Below are 20,851 nucleotides of genomic sequence, written 5' to 3'. Positions count from 1 at the left end.
ATTTTTATGTCATTGTTTTAGATCTCACTTTTTTTTTTCTTCTTAATTATTATGCTTTGTTCTCCATCAAAACAAAATTAGTTAATCTATATCTTCACTTTCAAGTTAATTGAAAGATGGTGGAATGCAGAACAAAATGCTAATAGTGAATTACGGTTAAAGAGTTAAGCACTTCAAAGTGAAGTGTCAGAATTAAGATCACATGTGATACAACTATGTACCACAGCTCCTAGTGGTTTTATTTTGAAAGTCCCCTGCTTTAGACAGTGTACAGAGTGCATGGTGCTTAAGAATTAAGTTGGGGATTTATGAAGTACAATATCTTGCCTGTTGAACTAATTGTCTTAGCATACACTGCAGTGTACACAATTATTCCTGTGTTAACAGCCTTTAGAGGCACAGTCTGACATTGGAAGTGCAGCGTATGTGGTAGACATTAGTGTAGCAAGAGAGATCCCTTGCCCCCCAGACTTTATAAACTAAACAGACAGAAGAGTCTTGGATTAGAAAAGCAATAGAAATCAATTTGCCCAAAGTCGTTTCAGTAGGGTAGTGGCAGAGCTAGAAACAGAAGCCCATTTTTTTGAAGCCCTGTCCACTGTATTGTCCACATGAGAAATTAATTCAGCTCTGGCAATAAATCCTTGAGCTCAAATGTCAATTTCTGGACAAAGTGTGGTTTTGCTGGAGCATTTTTATCCCAGCTACTTTTGCCCTGGAATACTGGATTATCCTTTGCGAGAAGAAAGCAAGAAGAGCAATTCAAGCTGGTGATAATGTCCTGGAGTCAGCTCTGTGGTGGGTATCACACATTGTCACAACACAGAGCAGCCAACACACACACGTATGCACACACTAGACTACAAAGATGCAACAAGTCTGAATCTCACTTTTTCACTACCAATCAGGCACACAAAATGTGGCAAACTTGGAGCTTAATTACTTATTTCTACATTATCAACAAAAATTCCAGCTATATCCCAGTCCTCTCCTTTGACAAGGTAATTGGCTACATTTTTTAAACTAGGATTTAATTTTTGAAAATGAGAGCACAGCCTGGTTATCACAGATACCTGTGATTATAGCATCATGTTTTATAGCTTTTGCCGTAGAGCAGTCCTATCTTTAATGGACTCTTAGAACAATTCAATTGTTCCTTTTGTTGGATATATATATTTTTTTTAATCTTTAGTATAATGTCAACAAAGGCAGTGCACACAGATATGGAAATCTTCATAACATTTAAATGTCATACTTTCTTATTCCTCATATATGAATATAGAATTTCCAGTCAGTTTTGACAAACACCACAGGCCTTGAAATTTTAAGCAGACTCAAAGGGGCACAACAGGATAAACTGCTTAAACTGTTTCTCAGGTCTCCAACACTTATATTCACCACTTTACAGATTATCTGTGGTTAAGGTTTAAAATAAATAAATAAATAAATAAATATTTTTCGTACCCAGAAAGCTTATATAGTGCTTGACATTTTCTGAAAACTCATTATATGGGTAGAAAAAAGGCACAAGAATATGTTTAACTTTCCATCATTTGTACATTTACATACACACAGGCACAAATCAAGCATGGGATGAAATAGAACCTGCGTATATAGACTAGGCTATCCCTATACAAACATGTTGAAGGAAGGAGCTTCCCAAAATTCTTTCATTCCTACTACTAAATGACCCAGAAAGAGGACTGCATTAAACTTTGTTCATGTGAGTGGCTGATTTTTGTTTCAGGCAGGCATTGCTCAAGACACCAATAGTGTGCCCAGCTGGGGCAGGCCATCTCTAAACTGTCCCCTCCACATGTATTCATATGTAGCAGCAAGTGACATTTTGAAAGCAATGCAAAACCGTGCCCTTCCCACATGCCCTTGTCTATTCCTACAGCCACCTCCAGCAACCAGAATGGCTGGGGTAGCAGCTCTTTTGAGACTTAAAGCCAAGAATCTGTTCTTGTATGCCTTTGGCATGTAATACTGGAGCTAAGAGTGTTGACAATTCACATGGGTACAGCCTGCAGCTGCATCCCGCGTATTCTGATCCTCTTTCAAACTCTTAGTACAATAGGGTCTCAAATACATTGTGAGCAGAAGAAAACAACCCCCCACGTTCTATTTTAGTATGTTGAGCCTAAAGTCCATTGGCTGGGAGCTGTCATCAGACATGACCATATGTTACTCAATGGTATTACAAGTAAATCCTAATTGAGTGCAAATTATGAAGATTAAAGTCACCTCACATTTAGCTGCATTATGTTGAAGCAAATGTATTTCAAAGTCCTGTTTAAAATGCTGGCAATTCTCAGCACAGAAATTAACAGGCTGTCATTACCTTGGATTTTATGAGCTGTTCCAAATGTCTGGAGTTCCTTGTTTGGAGACTTTAGTGAGAATGAAAAAACAGTTCTTTGCAGCACAGACTGGAAAACACCAAAGACAATGTATTGTCAACAACTTTTGAAAAAATATTAAATATTGATACAACTAAGTCACTGAAAAAATCTTCTGGTATAAGCTTTTCATAAATAATGCTAAAAGACTGGATGACTGCTGTTCTAATTGTGGTTAAAATCAAAGTTTTGGATTTAAGCAATTCACTGTCAGGATAAGCCAGGTCCAGTTTGTAACAGGCAATGCATTATTTTTTGAAAACAATTAACTGCCAGAAAAATGTTCCTTGATGACTGAAGTTTGTTGCTGTTTCATAAGAGGTCTGTAAAGTAGCAAGAAGCTGAACTTCATCTATTGGTGCACTTCGGATGATGCACTCCATTTTAATGAGATTAAAGGTTTAATGCAGATAAAAGATTTTTATCTGTTCAGTGCACCTGGAATCATCACAGGGAATTCAGTGTGATTCACAGAGGGTCAGCGGAGAGCTATGCTCATCCTGACTGATAAGAGCTTCTGACTTCTTTCCTAAATACTATTTTATTTTTTATTCTATACAAGTACAAAATGTTCAGAACACATTTTTTCCTATTTTATTCTCTGATTATGTGCAGCGTATCAGCTGAGGAAATTTTTCAGCCAACTCTAGTGCTGGACATGGCTAAAGTTCTACTGGATAACTACTGCTATCCTGAAAACCTAGTGGGAATGCAAGAAGCCATTGAACAAGCCATCAAGAGTGGGGAGATCCTGGACATCTCAGATCCAAAACTGCTGGCCAGCGTCTTGACAGCTGGAGTGCAAGGTGCTCTGAATGACCCAAGACTGGTGATTTCCTACGAGCCATCACCACATGCAGCTCCTGAAAAAGAAACTGAGGCTTCCCCCACTCGTGAACAACTCCTGAGTCTTATTGAGCATGTGATTGTATATGACAAGCTGGAGGGCAATGTTGGCTACCTGAGGATTGATTATATCATAGGACAGGATGTTGTGCAGAAAGTTGGAGCTTTTCTGGTGGACAAGGTATGGAAGACACTAATAAATACATCTGCCCTGGTGATAGATCTTCGTCACAGCACTGGAGGACAGATCTCCGGACTTCCCTTCATCATCTCATACTTGCATGAAGCAGACAAGATGCTGCATGTTGAGACTGTATACTATCGGCCCTCCAACACCACCACAGAGATATGGACATTGCCGAAAGTGTTGGGAGAGAGGTACAGCAAAGAAAAGGATGTCATTGTTTTGATCAGCCGCCACACCACAGGAGTGGCTGAAGATGTGGCTTACATCCTCAAGCACATGAACAGAGCTATCACTGTTGGGGAGAAGACAGCTGGGGGATCACTGGACATCCAGAAACTGCGTATTGGCCTCTCTAATTTTTATCTAATGGTTCCCGTGTCACGGTCTGTGAGCCCCTTGAGTGGGGTTGGGCAGAGCTGGGAGGTTAATGGAGTGATGCCATGTGTGGCTACTGAGGCAGAGCAAGCCTTGCAGAAATCCTTGGATATCCTGGCAGTGCGCAGAGCAGTGCCTGGCACTCTAACCCGCCTCATAGACATATTAAAGGACTATTACAGCTTAGTGGAGCGTGTGCCAGTGCTTCTGCGGCACCTCACCACTTCTGACTTCTCTTCTGTGCAGTCAGCAGAGGACTTGGCCACCAAGCTCAACACTGAGATGCAGACCTTATCCGAGGACCCTCGCCTGTTGGTCCGAGTCATGATGCCAGGTGAAACTGCTGTCCCCCCTGCTGAGACACCAATTGCAGTGGCAGCCAACTTGCCTGACAATGAGCAACTGCTGCATGCTTTGGTGGATACTGTCTTCAAGGTGTCAGTGTTGCCAGGCAATGTGGGCTACATGCGCTTCGATGAGTTTGCTGATGCCTCTGTGCTTGCTAAACTGGGACCTTACATAGTAAAAAAAGTGTGGGAGCCCCTCCAAAATACAGAGAACCTGATCGTGGACCTACGCTACAACCCTGGAGGCCCTTCCTCCTCTGCTGTGCCTGTGCTACTTTCCTATTTCCAAGACCCCGCTGTAGGCCCTGTCCATCTCTTCACAACCTATGACAGGCGCACCAACCACACGCAGGAGCACAACAGCCAGGCAGAACTGCTGGCCCAGCCCTACGGAGCTCAGCGTGGCATCTACCTGCTCACCAGCCACCACACTGCTACAGCTGCTGAGGAGTTTGCTTACCTCATGCAGTCCCTGGGCCGTGCCACACTGATTGGGGAGATCACAGCAGGCAGCCTCTCACACACCTCTACGTTCCCTCTGCTGCAGCCTGAGCAGGGAATAACCCGTGGCCTAACTATCACAGTACCAGTTATCACCTTCATTGACAACCATGGAGAAAGCTGGATGGGCGGAGGAGTTGTGCCTGATGCCATAGTGCTGGCTGAGGACGCACTGGAGAAGGCTGAAGAGGTGCTAGCTTTTCACAGGAAGATGGGGATGCTTTTGGAAAGTACTGGGCAACTCCTAGAAGCTCACTATGCCATCCCAGAAGTGGCTGGGAAGGCCAGTGCTATGCTCAGCACCAAACGGGCCCAAGGAGGTTATCGATCAGCTGTAGACTTTGAGACATTGGCTTCCCAGCTTACCAGTGACTTGCAGGAGGCCTCAGGAGACCATCGGCTTCATGTTTTCCACAGCCATGTGGAACCAACACCAGAAGAACAGCTTCCCAACATGATTCCCAGCCCTGAGGAGCTCAGCTATATCATTGAGGCGCTATTCAAAATTGAGGTACTGCCAGGCAACCTGGGCTACCTTCGCTTTGATATGATGGCTGAGGCAGAAACAGTGAAGGCCATTGGGCCTCAGCTCGTGCAGATGGTGTGGAACAAGCTGGTTAACACAGATGCCATGATTATTGACATGAGGTACAACACGGGTGGCTACTCCACTGCTGTCCCAATACTTTGTTCCTACTTCTTTGAGCCTGAGCCTCGGCAACACCTCTACACTGTCTTTGATCGTAGTACCTCCCGCAGCACTGAGGTATGGACTCTCCCTCAGGTGACTGGCAAGAGATACGGCTCCCTCAAGGATGTCTACATCCTCACAAGCCATATGAGTGGCTCAGCAGCTGAAGCCTTCACTCGCTCTATGAAGGATCTACACCGGGCCACAGTTATCGGTGAGCCCACAGTAGGAGGTTCCCTCTCAGTGGGCATTTATCGTGTTGGTAATAGCTCCCTGTATGCCTCCATCCCCAGCCAAGTGGTTCTCAGCCCAGTCACTGGCAAAGTGTGGAGTGTGTCTGGGGTGGAGCCACACATCACCATCCAAGCCAGTGAAGCCATGGCTGTAGCCCAGCACATTGCCAACCTGCGTGCCCAGGTGCCACAGACACTTCAAACTGTAGGTAAACTTGTGGCAGAAAATTATGCTTTTGTGGACATTGGGGCTGTTATAGCATCCAATCTCACCAAGAATATCAACAAAGGAAATTACAAAAGGATTAATTCAGAAGAGGAGTTGGCCAGGAAGGTGACTGCCAACCTGCAAGCTCTTTCTGATGATGAACACCTCAAAATGCTCTACATCCCTGAACATGCCAAGGACAACATCCCAGGAATCATGCCAAAACAGGTACAGTTCTCCTGTAGCCAGCTATACTGATGCCAGTTATAATGGGAGCACTGAGTCAGATATCTTACCTTGTTTCTAAACCATATCATCAACCCGTCAGGATTTACCTGTATCCATTAAAGAAGCCTGTGCCTCAGTGGGTTTTGGAGACAGAATTCTCTCTGACACTAAGGCAAACCAGGGTAGTAGCTTGTGTTAGTAGATGGTAGTTCTGGATGCATACTTTCTGGGGACGATGGCCTTCAGGCTGTGGATCTCTTTCTGTGGCTACCACAAGAAAAGATGCTGATACAGGGCTTCCCTGTTACAGTGAAAATATCTCATCTCCATGATCATAGAAGAGTAGTACGGCTTTTCAAGCTGTAATAAATTAATGCAGAAACCCACTGGTTACAAACTGAGTTTGTAATCTGAGAAAAATGCGGTTGGTCCAGAGTAAATGCATAGACCTGCAAAACACATAGCCCCATACTTTGCAATAGATTTTTATATATAAGATTTCCATACCTGATTTCTAATTCTATTACACTAGAACAACAAGCAACTCCTTTTGTAGTGACAGTGGAAAGTTGTTCTGATTGTATCTCATGCTCAACATCAGACAGTTTCCCAGTGACCTAGAAATACTTTGGAAGAAGTATCTGGGTGGAAGTTAGGTGGCCCCAGGGAGAAATTGATTTTTAATAATCTACTTTTGCCTTTGCTGCATGGTTTGCATAACAGTCTGCGCTTTGTTCTGAGCCTGGCTATTTATTCATTGGTCTGTCTTGGCAATCTTTCTTGTTCATTGTTGTGCTGGAGGGAGCTCCCAGGAGCACTTGTTAAAATTCCACATTCAAATAAAAAGGAGGGTTAGGATAACCTGATCCCTTTCTTGGATGGAGTTAGCTCCTTTCTGGCTACTGCTCCAGCGTGGCTATCAGAGACTTTTCCCAAGGGACTCATAAAATTACTTTTTGAAGAGAATGCATTTGCCTTTGCAATGAACCAGAGTATACCAAGTGTCAGGTAACTATTAAATGTTTCCTGGGGGAGGAAATTTGCAGGCTTCCACTCTCTGAAGTCTTTGGCATGCATGAATTAAGGTGGGCATGAGCTTTGTGGTATTATCCCCAACAATAATGTCAAGGACAAAGTCTAAGTATTTCCAGGGGAGGACATTTTTTCAATTCAAGTTTGATAACCAAGAGATGCTGGCTCCGTTCATGCCTCTAAGCAAAAATAAATAAATAAATAAATAATTTTTTCTTTTTTAAATTCCATTACTCTCCCCCTCCTATTAAATTATTAGCAGCATATTAGCACTGATAGATATAAACTTCTCTTCATCCTACAAAGTGGACCTATCCTGCAGCTTAGTCACCATATTTGCTGCAGGCTGTTAATGGATATTGCTGTGTATTTTTACTTGTTCAGACCTTACTTACTTTATTCAGACCTTGAAAGTTGAGAACAGAATGTACAGGACAAGCCTTATTTTTAACATGGTATGAAATTCTGATCCTGATAGAGCTAATGAGCTAATGAGCAAATGTCATTATGCTAATTAATGCCACTTTTTATCTGAACTCTTTGTAAAGAAAAATTACTAGAAAATTATTATATATTATTATTATTATAAAATTATATTATTATCCACCAGAAAGAAATCACAGCAGTGTGAATGAAAATTAGGACAAAACTAAGATTTCTTTATGGAGGAATAATTAATAAACAGCAGAGGAAAAGCATGGGTCTCTTATGGAACTAGAATAGCTACCAAAGGAGGTATGCATCCTTTCACATTGCTTGAGGAAACTGGGATGGAGAGAGACAAGAAAATGGTGTTAAAATATTTTAAGGCAGAAGACGGTGAGTGAACTAAGACTTGACATAAAGGTTTTTCCCTGTGATAGAAGAAAATTCACCTATTCCACAGAGCATTGGGCAGCAAAAGTACTTTCATTTCCTCTTTTTTTTTTTTTTTTTTTTTTCTTTCCTACAGTGTCCCTGTATCTTCTTGACTCACTTTACAGGATAATTGTTTCTGCCTTGCTTTTGCAGAGCTAAGAGGAATGTTTTCTATGAATCAGTTCAGAAAATGCCCCATACCAATACCGCAGAAAGCACATGCCATAAGATTACAGTGAAGCTTAGAACATGGCACTAAATGCATTTATAAATTCTTTTTTTTTTTCACTTTTTTGGCAGTCTCAAACAGGACACGGTGGCTATTTAATCTGTACTATGCTTATACTTTAACGATCTAAGAGGTATTTTTTCTCTTGTGCTGCCAACCTTCCAAACCAACCTTTCCCTTGACAGTTGGATTTTTTAGATAGTGACCTTGACAGTGAAGCAGATCCAACACAATTAACTGAAAGTGAAGATGAGTAACTGCAGGAGGGATGGAATGGGGCATAGGAGACAGACAAGTGAAATGCAGACCTTTGCATCTACTGTAGTAGAACAGCTGCTGAAGCATAATACTGGGTAGTATGTCTCCTCTGTGACAGCAGCAAGGTCGATGCTAGCCGGAGCACTCTGCTGCATAAATGCCTCTTTCTGAAGTCAGACTTCCCAGAGGCAAATGTTGCATATACTGTTTGTGAAACAGAAAATTGCCTTTTGCTTGTAAGGCAGAACTCTGTAAACACAGTGATGAACACTTCTGTAATCCTCGCTTCTTATTCCTCTGTTTGTCTCTCTCTCTCATCACACCTTCCTTTCCATGTACTCATGAATATCTGAGTATTGTAGATTACCTGTAGAAGAATTGCTGCCTGATTTTGGCAAATGTGTTATGCCAGCTTCAAGTGACAAGCCCCTCCCTGAGTGACTCTTGTGGCCCCTTGATGATGCCCAAATCTTTTTAATGTAGTCTTCACACCTAAGGGAATTTCTGTGCTAATGTTTTAGAAATGCAGATGAAATTGATGAAGAAAGTCTCCCCACTGCACTGTACATCCCTAGTAAAAGATAAAAAGGAATCTTTTATAAGGAGAAGCTGTTCCTTCATTTGAAGTACCAATTTTCATGGATAAATAATACCTATAGCAGAGATTCTGCTGTGCTGATGGAGGTAATAGTTACAGGCATTCCCCCAGAAATGAGTATGCTTGCTTTTATGCTTCCATTAACAACTAAAACAAAATACTCAGCCTCAGAGTGTCAAGATGGGTAAACAAATTGCTACATCTGTCACTAACAGGTAGAAAAAAATGTTGTGGGCCTTTCTGATGCTGATTTATAACATAACCACAGCAGTCAGTGGAACTAACTTTGACTTTTCACCTTTTGCTTGCCTCTTATATTTGTTGCAGAGAAGAAAATGGCATTTTGTTAATCAGTTTTGTTCTTTTGCTAGCACCTTTCATCTTTTGACCCTGATAATGAAGCTCAATACAGCTACATTTGCAGTTACAATAATCCCACCAAAGAAATCTGTTTATGCTCATTTTTTTGCCATCGCCATCAGTGTTACAGTAGATTTCCCCATTAGTTTTATGGAATTTCAGTGCGCTTTAGATGAAAAATCAAAACTTATCCATGAGTCATGTTTTCCAATGTAATCTTCCAGGTTATTCCAGGCAAGAAAACAACAATGCTTTAAACTCTTGCTCGCTGACTTGCAGTGAGTGTGTTTGGAGCCGTATGTCGTCAGAGCAGGCTGACAGGTCGCTGTGCAGCGCCATCTGCTGTGAGAGCTTCTCCCTCTGCCCTGAGCTCCTCAGGGTGGACTGAAAGCCTTAAATAACCTCATTTAATCCTTTCCAGAGCATTTCAGCTTTTGCTTATGGTAACCTCTCCATCCTGGCTGTCCGGGTGCAACAGAGGACAGAATAAGAATTCAAAGCTATGGTTTTGGAAAAACTGGATAAATTATCTGTGAAAACTGGGATGAGGTTAAGTAAGAGCACAAGCAAGGTTTTTGCACAGATTCTAGAGTGGGAATAATTAGCTGCACAATGCTGGGAGGAAAATGGCTTGTTTAGAAGGAGTCCTGTACAGAAGTATACAAGTCCTTCAGAGTCCACAACGTGAACACAAGTTCACAGAATCAAGTTGTCACAGTAAAAAATAATCATCATCAAAATGGGTTGGATAAGCAGGAATATAATCAGTGAAATGCATGAAGTCTTCTGCTACATTCGGCTCTAAAGAAGCCTCAGCTGGAGCACACTGTGCCCAATCTTGGGCAATGCTTTTTTGGAAAGTTGTGTCTCTGCTGGGGAAGGCCCGGGGAAGAGGAAAAAGAATAACGAGAAGAGTTGAGTAAGAGTTATCTTGAAAAAGCTTAAAGGATTTGAGTTGTTTATTCAGGAGAAAAGAAAACTGAGGGGATATATGAAAACAGTCTTCAGGTACATAAGAAGCTGTTTCAAATATTAAAAGAATAATCTGTTTCCTTACCCATGTTGAATAGGCCAAGAAGTAATGCACTTAAACTGTAGAAAGTAGCAGACTTAGACTGTTTACACAAGATGTTAGGAACATCCTTATAATAGTGAGGCTAGTGACGTGCTAGACTGGATTGCCTGGGGAAGAACACGTAATCTCAATCACTGGTTGTTTTTAAGAGCAACTGAGAGGCAGCTGTCAGGGATATTGCTGGTCCTGTTCAGTCCTTTTTCTAGGGAACCTACTAAAATGGATGGTACCCTTTCAGCCTGTGGGGGTGAACAAAGATACCCATTGGTATTCTGAGAAAGAAAGGAGCAACAACCCCTACTTCCCCAAAATCTCATGGTTCTTAAACCAGCCTCCAGATTTCCAATGGCCCAGGTATCTTGGCTGATAGTATTTTAACCCGGAGGCTGACAGCACTAGCAACCTTAATGGAGAAGAGTTACACTACAGTGGTCAGTATATAATTAGCTATGAAAATACAGTTTCCATCAAGATAAACAAAACAATTTAGGGGAGACATGAAAGGGAAGAAAAGAGGGAAGAGAGGTGCGGCTGGAAAAGTAGTTTGCCCATGGCTGGGGTATGTGTCTGTAGTAGAGCCAGTGATAAAACCCCATGCACGAGTCACAGGGCAGCAATCTAAGTCCTATTCTGTGTCACACTGCCTGTTCCAGTTAGGCCACACACATGTGGAAGGCAATTGCAGAACAGAGCTGGAGACTCTATATAGTTAACCAAATGAAATTCTTCTTGGCTTAAGTGGTGTTAGCTTGGAGGTCCTTTAGTCTAGCCACATTGCTTATAGTGTTCTTACTAAGGCACCTGAGGGTTTATATTTAACCATCAAGTCATTTGTAAACACTGCCTAACTGACCAGCAGGATCTTAGTCTCAGCTGCATCCTGTCCCAGCTTGTTCTTGACCTGCAAGCAGAGCCTTGCCTTTCAAAGGGGAGTACGCGGTTGGTCTCTGAAGCTAGACTCACCTCTGTAAGTACCAGCAGCACGTGGCCCATCAGCCAGTGTCATGAACCTGGGGTTTTCCAGGACCATTACCCTCTACTGTCAGTCTCAGCCTCCTCCCCTCTTTTACTTAAAATGGTTGTTGTTGTGGTGGTGGTTGTTGTTTGGTTGTTTTTGTTGTTTTGTGTTTTTTATTTTTTAAGAAAATTGCTTACTGAGTGATTCTTGTCCGACTTTCAGTCAGAGCCTTTGGAATAGATGTATTTTCATACTTTCTCTCTTTTTTTTTTTTTTTTTTGAGATCATTGCATATTCATTTTAGCCCAAGAGATGTGCTCTAAGGGAAACTTACCTTGAAATCTGTAATGAATTTGTGAGAAATAGCAACACAAGATGTGATACAGCGCTTAAAAAAAAAAAAAAAAAAAAGTAGAAAAAAATTACCAGGCATAGACCGAGAGGTTATTCCTAATCAACATGCTTCTGGGTGTGCATCTAGCAATTATTGTATGAGAAAGAAGAAAGAAATGTGCATGTTTCATTAAAATATCATTGGTAAGTGGCTGAAAGTACCACATCAGTTTTATTTGTATGTTACCAATGAGTGATGAGTTTTTCTCCTGGGGGGACCAGTACCTCTGAACTAGAAATAAGCTCTGTCAGAGCAACGCAGTGCATGCTGGATGTATTCTTCAAAACTGTGATTTGTTAATCAAAGTACAGCGAGCAGATCAAGTAGCATTGCTGTCACTGGGAAGTGGATTGGAAATGACAAACTCAGCAGCTTGGACTGATATGTTTACAGTCCAGATGCAGTGGTTATTTTCACAAGGTACAGTGAGAAAGAAAGTAAAGGAAAGGGCTCAGTCAAGTTTGCTCTCACCGCTAGATCAACAACTACTGGCCAACAGAACTTTTGAAGTAATTCTTGAAATTCTGGCATACAGAAGGCACTGAATGATGAAGAAGCCCAGGGCAGCCAGAAGTGTGATATGGTAGCTAACATTCCCTCAGGTAAAGGGAATGTGTTTGAGCTATGTCAAGTACAGTTGCATTCACACAGCTTGGAAACCCTCTGCCTGCAGCGGCAGAGGTGCTTTTGGCAGGAGCACAGACCCCAGGCCAGGGCACTGCACAAAGGGCAGGAGGTTGCCTGACTTCCTTCAGTTGCAGAAGACACAGATGTCTCCCAAGTTCTGGGTCATACTGTGGATTGAGAGAGCACCTTTTAGCACATGACACTACAGATTCTTTGTTCTCTTCACTATTAAACCATGGATTGTCTGGGGCTGAGATATAGCAGAGGGGAATTGATGAAAAAGCAAGTATAAAATCAGTTTCACAGCAACCCTGAGGAGAAAAGCCCATGCTGCAGAAGGTCACCCTTCTAGGTCACCCCTATATCTGAAAACCTTATCTCCTTAAGCTGGAAGGTCTTCCAGTTTCAGACATATGCATGCAAAACATAAGTTTGGCAAAGGGAGAAGATTCTGTCTCCAAAGCATATAGGGGTTATTAGGACAACTTTATTATTTGGCTACACATTGCTATGAAAAAAATGTCTGCTAACATCCAGATAAACAAAATGAAATTAATCACAGCTTAACACATGAAATTCCAGGCACATAGCCACCATTTAAGAGATTTAACACATGTCTACTTCATGAGTATCCCAGCACATACCCAACACAGGAGATTCCTCCTTGTCACAGGGACTGGTTCATTAACAAGGGCTGGGGCCAGCCTCACCTGCAGCCAGCAGCTGTTTGTCAGCTAAGCCCAATCAATGAGACTATAAAAGCTTCAAGTGCCTTCCTGAGAATGGAAGCAAGCAGTTTTGGGTGGCAGATCTGGAATAATGACTTGTGCTACAGGCCTGGGCTTGTTCTTGTAGCCTTCTTAGTCTTACTGGCACAAGAATTTCCCTTGTATATTTGAAAAATAAGCTAAGCCTTGACAAATGGGGGCCTGATCTGGATTCTGTGTATGCTGTTAAGGCATCCAATACTGGGCAAACAGTACTGGTTGGCAGCCCATGCTAACCTAAGCTTAATATGCAGAAGTCTTAATGTTGTTACATTATTGTACTTCAGACTTGGTCATATTTCTCACATATGTCCCACCTGAACTAAACTTGACCCATGTAATTCCTTTTAAAACTTATGCCAAGCTATTGATGCCAGCAAATGATTTGTTCTGTTTTTTTCCAAACTCTTTCAGATCCCTTCCCCAGAAGTATTTGAAGATCTGATTAAATTTTCATTCCACACAAATGTATTTGAAAACAACATCGGCCATCTGAGATTTGATATGTTTGGAGACTACGAACTTCTAACCCAGGTGTCCGACCTACTGGTAGAGCATGTTTGGAAGAAAATTGTTCATACAGATGCTTTAATCATAGACATGAGGTAAACCTTTGAATGGCAAATAACCAAACCTCTTTCAAAACAGCATTTTATTTGTAACAGTGAATTATCTTTACATGGCTTGCTATCCTGTTTACAGCCTAACATCACTGGGATTAAATGAGAAAAGGAAAACAGCCAAGGAAAACAATAACAGTCGGGAAATATATCTCAAGAGAAATTGTACCATCACTTGACATGTTTAAAACTAAATAAGCAAATTTAGGGTTTACGCTGCAGGATGCAATCCTGGACGTCACATCTGTTTTCTTTTTCTGATTTCTTTCTAATCTGACTCTGCATGTGTCTTGTATTAATTATATATGTTTGTTTTAATTAAATCCTTCACTGCTGGCAGCGGTCAAGTGATTGAATGGTCCAAAAAACAGCCCATGCATAAGTCTGTGTTACAGCATCTAGTCTGCCATATCCTCAGTGCCAAATTATGCTGGGCAATTGGCCCTGTACACAATGGTCCTTGTGCAGAGCACAAAGGTGGCTTAAAGGCACTATTGCCTCAAGATACTGTGGCACTCTTGCTGCAGCACCATATGCCTGCTCTTAACATTGCCATCTTCCAATAGACTTGAGATGGCACCAGCACTTTCCTCTTTCTTGTCCCAGTTTTCTCTCAAGTCAGAACTCAAACCAGGGCTGGGGTAACAAAGCAGCAAAGGTAACATCATGCCCTAGGTACCAAATGGTGTCATTATAGTCCTTTCCTTGGTAGAAATCTTATTTCTAGCCCTTTGAGAAAGCAGAGTTGAGAGCACTTAAAAGACTCAGTCTCTGAAGTCATGTAAAAAGAACCATAAGCATTTTATGTTTTCAAATTCTACCTAAACCAATCCAATGATTTTAAGGGGAGGATGATTTCCATAATGCATAATGTCTCTCACCTGGCCAATCACAAGCTCCTTACTTTTAAATATCATAGCTTAGAGAAGAGACTCGTTGGTATCTAAACCACTTCCCTAATGTCACACGAGAAGTCTGTAGTGAATGAAGAACTTGCCTCCAAGAGTTAAACTAAAATTCTAACAATTGCTCCGTTGTTATTACTGAATAAAGTTTCTCCAGTTTCCCTGCCCTAGAGAGTCGCAGGAAGAGCTCTCCAGCATTGCTCTATTTCTATTGTCTTGTCAAAATATTTCTTGTCTTTGTCACCCACCCTGTCTCTTTCTCTTGACAAGAAGTTTGATAATCAGAGAAGCCTCTAAACTTATGTTCACAGAGAAGGGAGATATTTGACATTTGCTTTTCCCTCAAAATCTTGTAGACTTCTTCAGCTCAAGTCTGTGTAAGACGTGCACTGTAGGGCATGCAGCTGCTCTGCCATTTTGCTGCCTGGCTTCACACTGGCTGCATACTTTTGCCTCTCTGCTGCCCAGCCAGCTGTCCCAGATTGGCACTGCAGCATAACTGTGGCTAGATGGGGTCCCAGAAATGTACCTTAAAGACCTCCTTCCTTCCTTCCAAGTGCATGAGGAGATAATGTGTTCTAGGCTACATCTAGCAGACAAATAAATCCTCCTGGAGATGGGTGACTGCACCAAGAACACAACGAATTTCAGTGCTCATCCACCTTGCCCTGTCTGATGCCACCAACAGAGGTGGAAGGACTCAGCTTTTTTGGCAATAACTCAGCAGATCATTGCCTCTTAACCTTGTGCAGAGACAGCTGCTTTGTCCTCAGCCATGCAGCTAGCTAGCTGGCTGCTTGCCACTCTCTTCAGCTGGGATGGCAGCTGCAGGAACTGGGCTCTGCTGGCTCCAGCTGCCTCCTGGGCCATGCAGCAGCAGCACCTCATGGCAGCACAGCGCTCCCCAGGACACACTAAAGAGGCTCATTGCAGCTCTGGACAGTCACAGTGTGAGCCCAGCACACAGCTTCCAAATGCTGCAGAAAAATGAGGAATCTTCACTGTTTGGGACAGAGATCTCCTGGGTTGTCTAATCCTTTCCCGGAGATGAAAAGAACTTAGTTATGGACTGGACGAAACACCCCTTTCTAGTAGGTCTGTGCTGGAATGTCTGTGCCAGGCACTCCTAACATCAACAACGGGAGATCACTGCATGCTATCTCCCAATAGTCAACAAAGTGCAAATACTTCAGTGTCATATGTGCTCTATTATCAGAGAGAAGTGGCAGACAAAAAAATAATTTGGTACTCTGCTATGTGTATACATAGCAGGGGTTCTCCACTGACATTTAGGCACTTCTGTGACTTTAATCTTCAGACATGGATATGAAATGAAATTACAACCAAGTTTTCAAACATGATGGCTGTAAATTTAGCAGCTAAAAAAGTCTTTAGGCACAAAAACAAATGCTTGCTCTTATGAGGTGCCAAATACCAGTAGTTTTTATTGTGTACAGCAGGAAATAAGAACCCATGTCAGCTGGATGTTGCTTAAACTGGGGTCTACCTTTAAATATCACTAATGACATAGGAAGCATGAGTACATATGTAACCCTAATATTCAAATATATAACAATATTCAAATCAGAAGAAGAAAAAGAATCTGATGTTTCTCTACAAATAAAAGCCTTTGTGTACTTCCTGATTTGTTTTTTTCCTCAGGTTGAATCAAGAGAAAAACATTCCATTCAGAATTCTGTTTGCTTTTGTAGCCAACTGTGGGCAATAACAGTCCCAGCCTGTTAGATGGGATTTTGTTTCTCTGATAGATGTTCCAATGTTGATAGGGGAGAATGAATGTAAATGCATCAAAACGTAGCTTTAAGCCCTTTCAGCAGTGATGTTAAGAAAAAAAATTTGGAAGGAAGATTTGTCATCTGCCACAAATTTTTACTTGTTTTATTAATATCTTAAATTTCTGAAAAGGTACAATATTGGAGGTGACACCACTTCAATACCAATCCTATGCTCATACTTCTTTGATGAAGGACAACATATTCTCCTGGACAAAGTTTATGACAGACCCAGTGACTCAGTAAAGGAAATATGGACCCAGCCCCAGCTCAAAGGTAAAATGACAATTTATTTTGAGAATAGTTTTTCATTTCAGAGGTTCCTCTTTGTGTATTTTAAAGTGAACCATTAGACACCATAACTCATTTGGTGAAAGCGTCTGCTGCAATTAGCTCAAGCTGTGCAGAGAATGTAAAAACAAAAATGTGCATCTCAGCCCTGTCCTTAATGCAATTTATAAATAACTCCTAGGAATGGGGTAGACTGGACACATAGGTTTGTAAACTGGTTCTCAGAAGTTTAGTTGAATAGAGTACACAGCAGTTATGACTGCTTATAGAAGTTGCTAAGATTAAAAATAAATCCCATGCTGCTTAAAACTCTGGTAACACCTCTTCCAAAACTCACTTATAGTTTTACATGTAGCACTTCACTTCCTACCTGTGCGATCTATCAGATGCTATTTCAATAAATGAAAACACCCTTAATAGCCCAGTTTGTCCAGAGAATGCAAAAGCAAAGAGAAGCACTAAGTTCTGCACATCTGAGTAAGTCTGGAGCACTTGTCAGTGTGTCGCTCCCCACCTTGCTGTCCATGGAAGTTGAAGAAACGCTGCAATATGCAGAAACAAAGCTCTTTGGTGCTCATAAAGTGCAGTAGGAGTACTAAACAGCCTTAAACAATGGTTTTAATTCTTCTCCCCTTTCAAGCCACTGAAAGAGGTGCCACCATGGTGTCTGCAGTTATTGGTTTGGAGCATGCTGAAAAGGTTAAACTCAGTAGCAGGCTGCAGTGTCCATCTATTTTTCCAGGCAGTTAGAGATGAGCTGTGTTAAGGGAGTATGATTACTATGGACACATTCCAGTTCCCATCAAAGAGAACAGGCAGACACATACTAACTTCAAAGGAGCTGGATGTGGTCCTGTATTATATATATCTACCGTGAAAAGGGTCTTCTAATGGATATTACATCTACAGTGAAATGAGAAGACCAAAGATGGTGTGAAAATTAATTACCATGCTATTGGCCCCTCTCTTATGATTTACTATGAGAATTAGATGTCATACTGCAACTTACTTAAAGAATGGCATTTTTGAAGCAGTTTAGATTACCTTTCAAGTTATCAGGTCCCAGTTATGACACACTGACTTCATTTTCAAGGGAACTAAGCCCTTGAAAAGTATCCAGTGTGTTCAGATATACTGAAAATAGGGTGCAAGAAAACTCCTCCTGTCAGCTGGCTTATGTAAGAGAATGAGATAACTTGGATGGCATCCCAAAAATATGAGGGTATTTGTTGAAGGGCTTGGGACAAAGGCCATGCAACATCTTCCATTTATAGACTACAAAAAGCCTGTGGGAAACCACTATAATTATAATTTCATAATATGCCGCCTGCGTAGTCTGCAGGCCAAGCACTATGACAGCCATGTTCCTAGAGCAGGGATGAGAATGAAACTGAAGATGCTGCTGGCTGAGCTTTGAGTAACCCTGCAGGAGCAATGGAGAAGTTTGCTTTCCTTGCCTGACTATCCTACTGCTCCAGGAGCTGCTGTAGAAGTAAAAGCCACGGAGATCCAGCAGTAGTAACCATCAGCTGTTGGAACTCATATCCAGAAACTGATGGCTCAGGAGTACCGCATAGGGTGACAGTCTTTTTTACAGTACAGCTGGGCTACAGAGAAAAAATAAAAAAATAATAATAATAAAAAAGTGCTCTAATAACATCATAGTTGAAAAGTATATTTTAAAATTTCTTTGGTTGTTAATAGCAAGTAAGGAAAGAAGTGTATCTTGGCTCAGTTATGCAAACGAATCTCTGAAAATGGACACATTTTGTGATGCTTTTTGTCCTTTCTGGCAGGGGAGAGGTACGGGTCTCAAAAAGGTCTGGTAATCCTCACCAGTGCTGTGACATCTGGAGCTGCTGAGGAGTTTGTATCCATAATGAAGAGGCTGGGCAGAGCTCTCATCATTGGGGAACAGACAAGTGGTGGCTCCCATTCCCCACAGACATACCAAGTAGATGATACCAACTTCTACATCATCATCCCCACTTCCAGATCAGTCATCTCTGCAGAGAGCACTTCTTGGGAAGGGAAAGGGGTGCCTCCTCACATGGAAACACCGGCTGCAACAGCACTTATCAAAGCAAAGGAGATGCTCAGTGCTCACCTGCACAGCTCTAGATAGCCCAGCAGGGGCATGTGCTCCTAGAAAAAAAGGTAGGCTGTAATTTTCAAAGAAGCCTGAGGGGACTTACGCTCTCAGGAGCTGAACCAATAACGGTTTGGGGAGCCCAGAACAGTGTTTAGCCATAATTTAGGTAACTAATGCAAAAATGATACCCCCAAAATCTCACTGTGTGTGTGTGTGTGCATTTGCATGTGAGGGAATGTGCAGGGCACAGGTGTTTTTCTATGCATTATCTGTCTGGCTTGATGGGTTGTTTACTGCACAAGAGCTCAGTTCCCACAGGAGAAATTATTTTAAGGCCCTTCTGCTACACAGAATAATTCACAAGCGTCAGGAATGGTACTGTTCTGGATAGCAGAAGTGGATTTGAGTTCTTAAAAGAGAATGGAGGCTTCACACCAAAGTCTCATTTTTTTGTGTTAATTTTCTAGTAACCTAGTGTCTTGGAGAAGAAAGCCACCTCCAGAGACAAAAAGGAGTAGGAACTTGGGTTCAATCTCTGTAGTCATCATTTCCCTGTACATAGCTCTAAGTGACTCCCTTTTCAACATGTTGCATTTTCACCCTATTCTGAGGAATCCAACTCTTCCTCAGCATGGTTGAGATACTTGGATAATTCAGCGGGGTTTCTGGATTTCTCTCCTGGCTTGAAATGTAAATGCTAGTTGTTACACTGTCTGTCTTAGATTTAGCTCCAGATCACAGAGATTTCCTTTGGTTCCTTAGAAAATCCCAGCTCAGTATTGAAGGCATGTGGGCCACCTCAAAGCATTCATGCAAAGATAGAAAATGCACATCTGCTCCTTTGGAAAATGTGCACACTCCCATTCACACATCTTAAAGCAGAATTAACAGTAGTTGTGACTGTCTGTTTTCCAAACTGCAAGAGCTAAGTGTCTTCTCCATTTCATCATTAGTTGTACCAAAAATAATCTTTCCCAGTTTGTCAGGGTTGCCCAGATTCCTGGTGCATGTCTGCTTCTCCCCTAGTATCTGGCAGAGGGATGGGAAATGAGGAGGGAAAAGGCAGTACATTGACTAACCCAGTGCTCAGATCAACACTGAGGAAAAAGAATCAGGTTTTTACTAAAGGCTAAAAACAGATGGTTGTGTGCCCTACTCCAAAGACCAGAGGAAAGCAAAGAAATATCCTTTGCACCATGATAACAAGCTAGTTATTAACTGATAGTGTATTTCAGGGCAAATAACAGGGTTGATAATGTGAACTAACAGTTCATATTATTCACATGAACCTAATCAATGCCCTACATTCCTTGTCATCATTACAATTTTTATCTAACCGTATGTCTCTGTAATGATTTAAAAATACATATAATTCTAATCTAGATCTCAACATTCTTTGTCTCAGCAAAATACCACCTGTAAGGCATTAAGCTTAGGAAAATGTTCCCCCCAAATTCTGTCAGTTAGAGACAGTAGTAGTCACACATTGCTGTTTGCTTGCTCATTTGTAAGTAACTGCCATTTTTTATAAATCATGTTTAAACATCTAGCTGCAGAGAATCTCTTTCAGTATTTACAGGAAATAATGTTAACAACAAAGTAGACTTTCCATCTTTTTTACTACTTGTTTATCTTTCCAGTTACATTTGGTGTGATCACTAACCTGGGCTCTTTTGAGTCATTTTCATATTCTGATTTTTATGCAGTAGCCAGTTGTTGAATTTGTCAGATTTGCAGAACCATTTAAATGGATTAAAACTCATACAGTCTATTGTGTAAAGTGATATATGTATGAAGAATATTAAAGATACTTAATATGGAAAAGACTGGATTAGTCATGAATGAGTAAACAACACTGATGTATTTCTTCTAATGTCTTTTAAGTCTCTTTAATATCTAAATGATCCAAATATACTGCTTCCTTTTTCCTAAACACAATCTGTTGTGCTGTCATGTACAAACAATAGTGGTTGTCA

At 41.5% G+C, this 20,851-nt stretch overlaps 1 protein-coding gene across 1 annotated transcript; it reads left to right on the top strand.

Moving 5' to 3' along the window:
• Positions 1-1,738: 1,738 nt before the first annotated feature.
• Positions 1,739-20,699, top strand: RBP3 (retinol binding protein 3). Its single transcript, XM_005022217.6, has 4 exons — positions 1,739-6,018; positions 13,589-13,779; positions 16,626-16,768; positions 18,580-20,699. The coding sequence occupies exons 1-4, from the start codon at positions 2,971-2,973 to the stop codon at positions 18,906-18,908; spliced, it is 3,711 nt and encodes a 1,236-aa protein (XP_005022274.4). The 5' UTR covers positions 1,739-2,970; the 3' UTR covers positions 18,909-20,699.
• The last annotated feature ends 152 nt before the right edge of the window (positions 20,700-20,851 follow it).

The sequence above is a fragment of the Anas platyrhynchos genome, chromosome 6, assembly GCF_047663525.1.
Source record: "Anas platyrhynchos isolate ZD024472 breed Pekin duck chromosome 6, IASCAAS_PekinDuck_T2T, whole genome shotgun sequence".
Taxonomy (NCBI): domain Eukaryota; kingdom Metazoa; phylum Chordata; class Aves; order Anseriformes; family Anatidae; genus Anas; species Anas platyrhynchos.
This window is presented reverse-complemented; position numbering and strand designations above follow the sequence as displayed.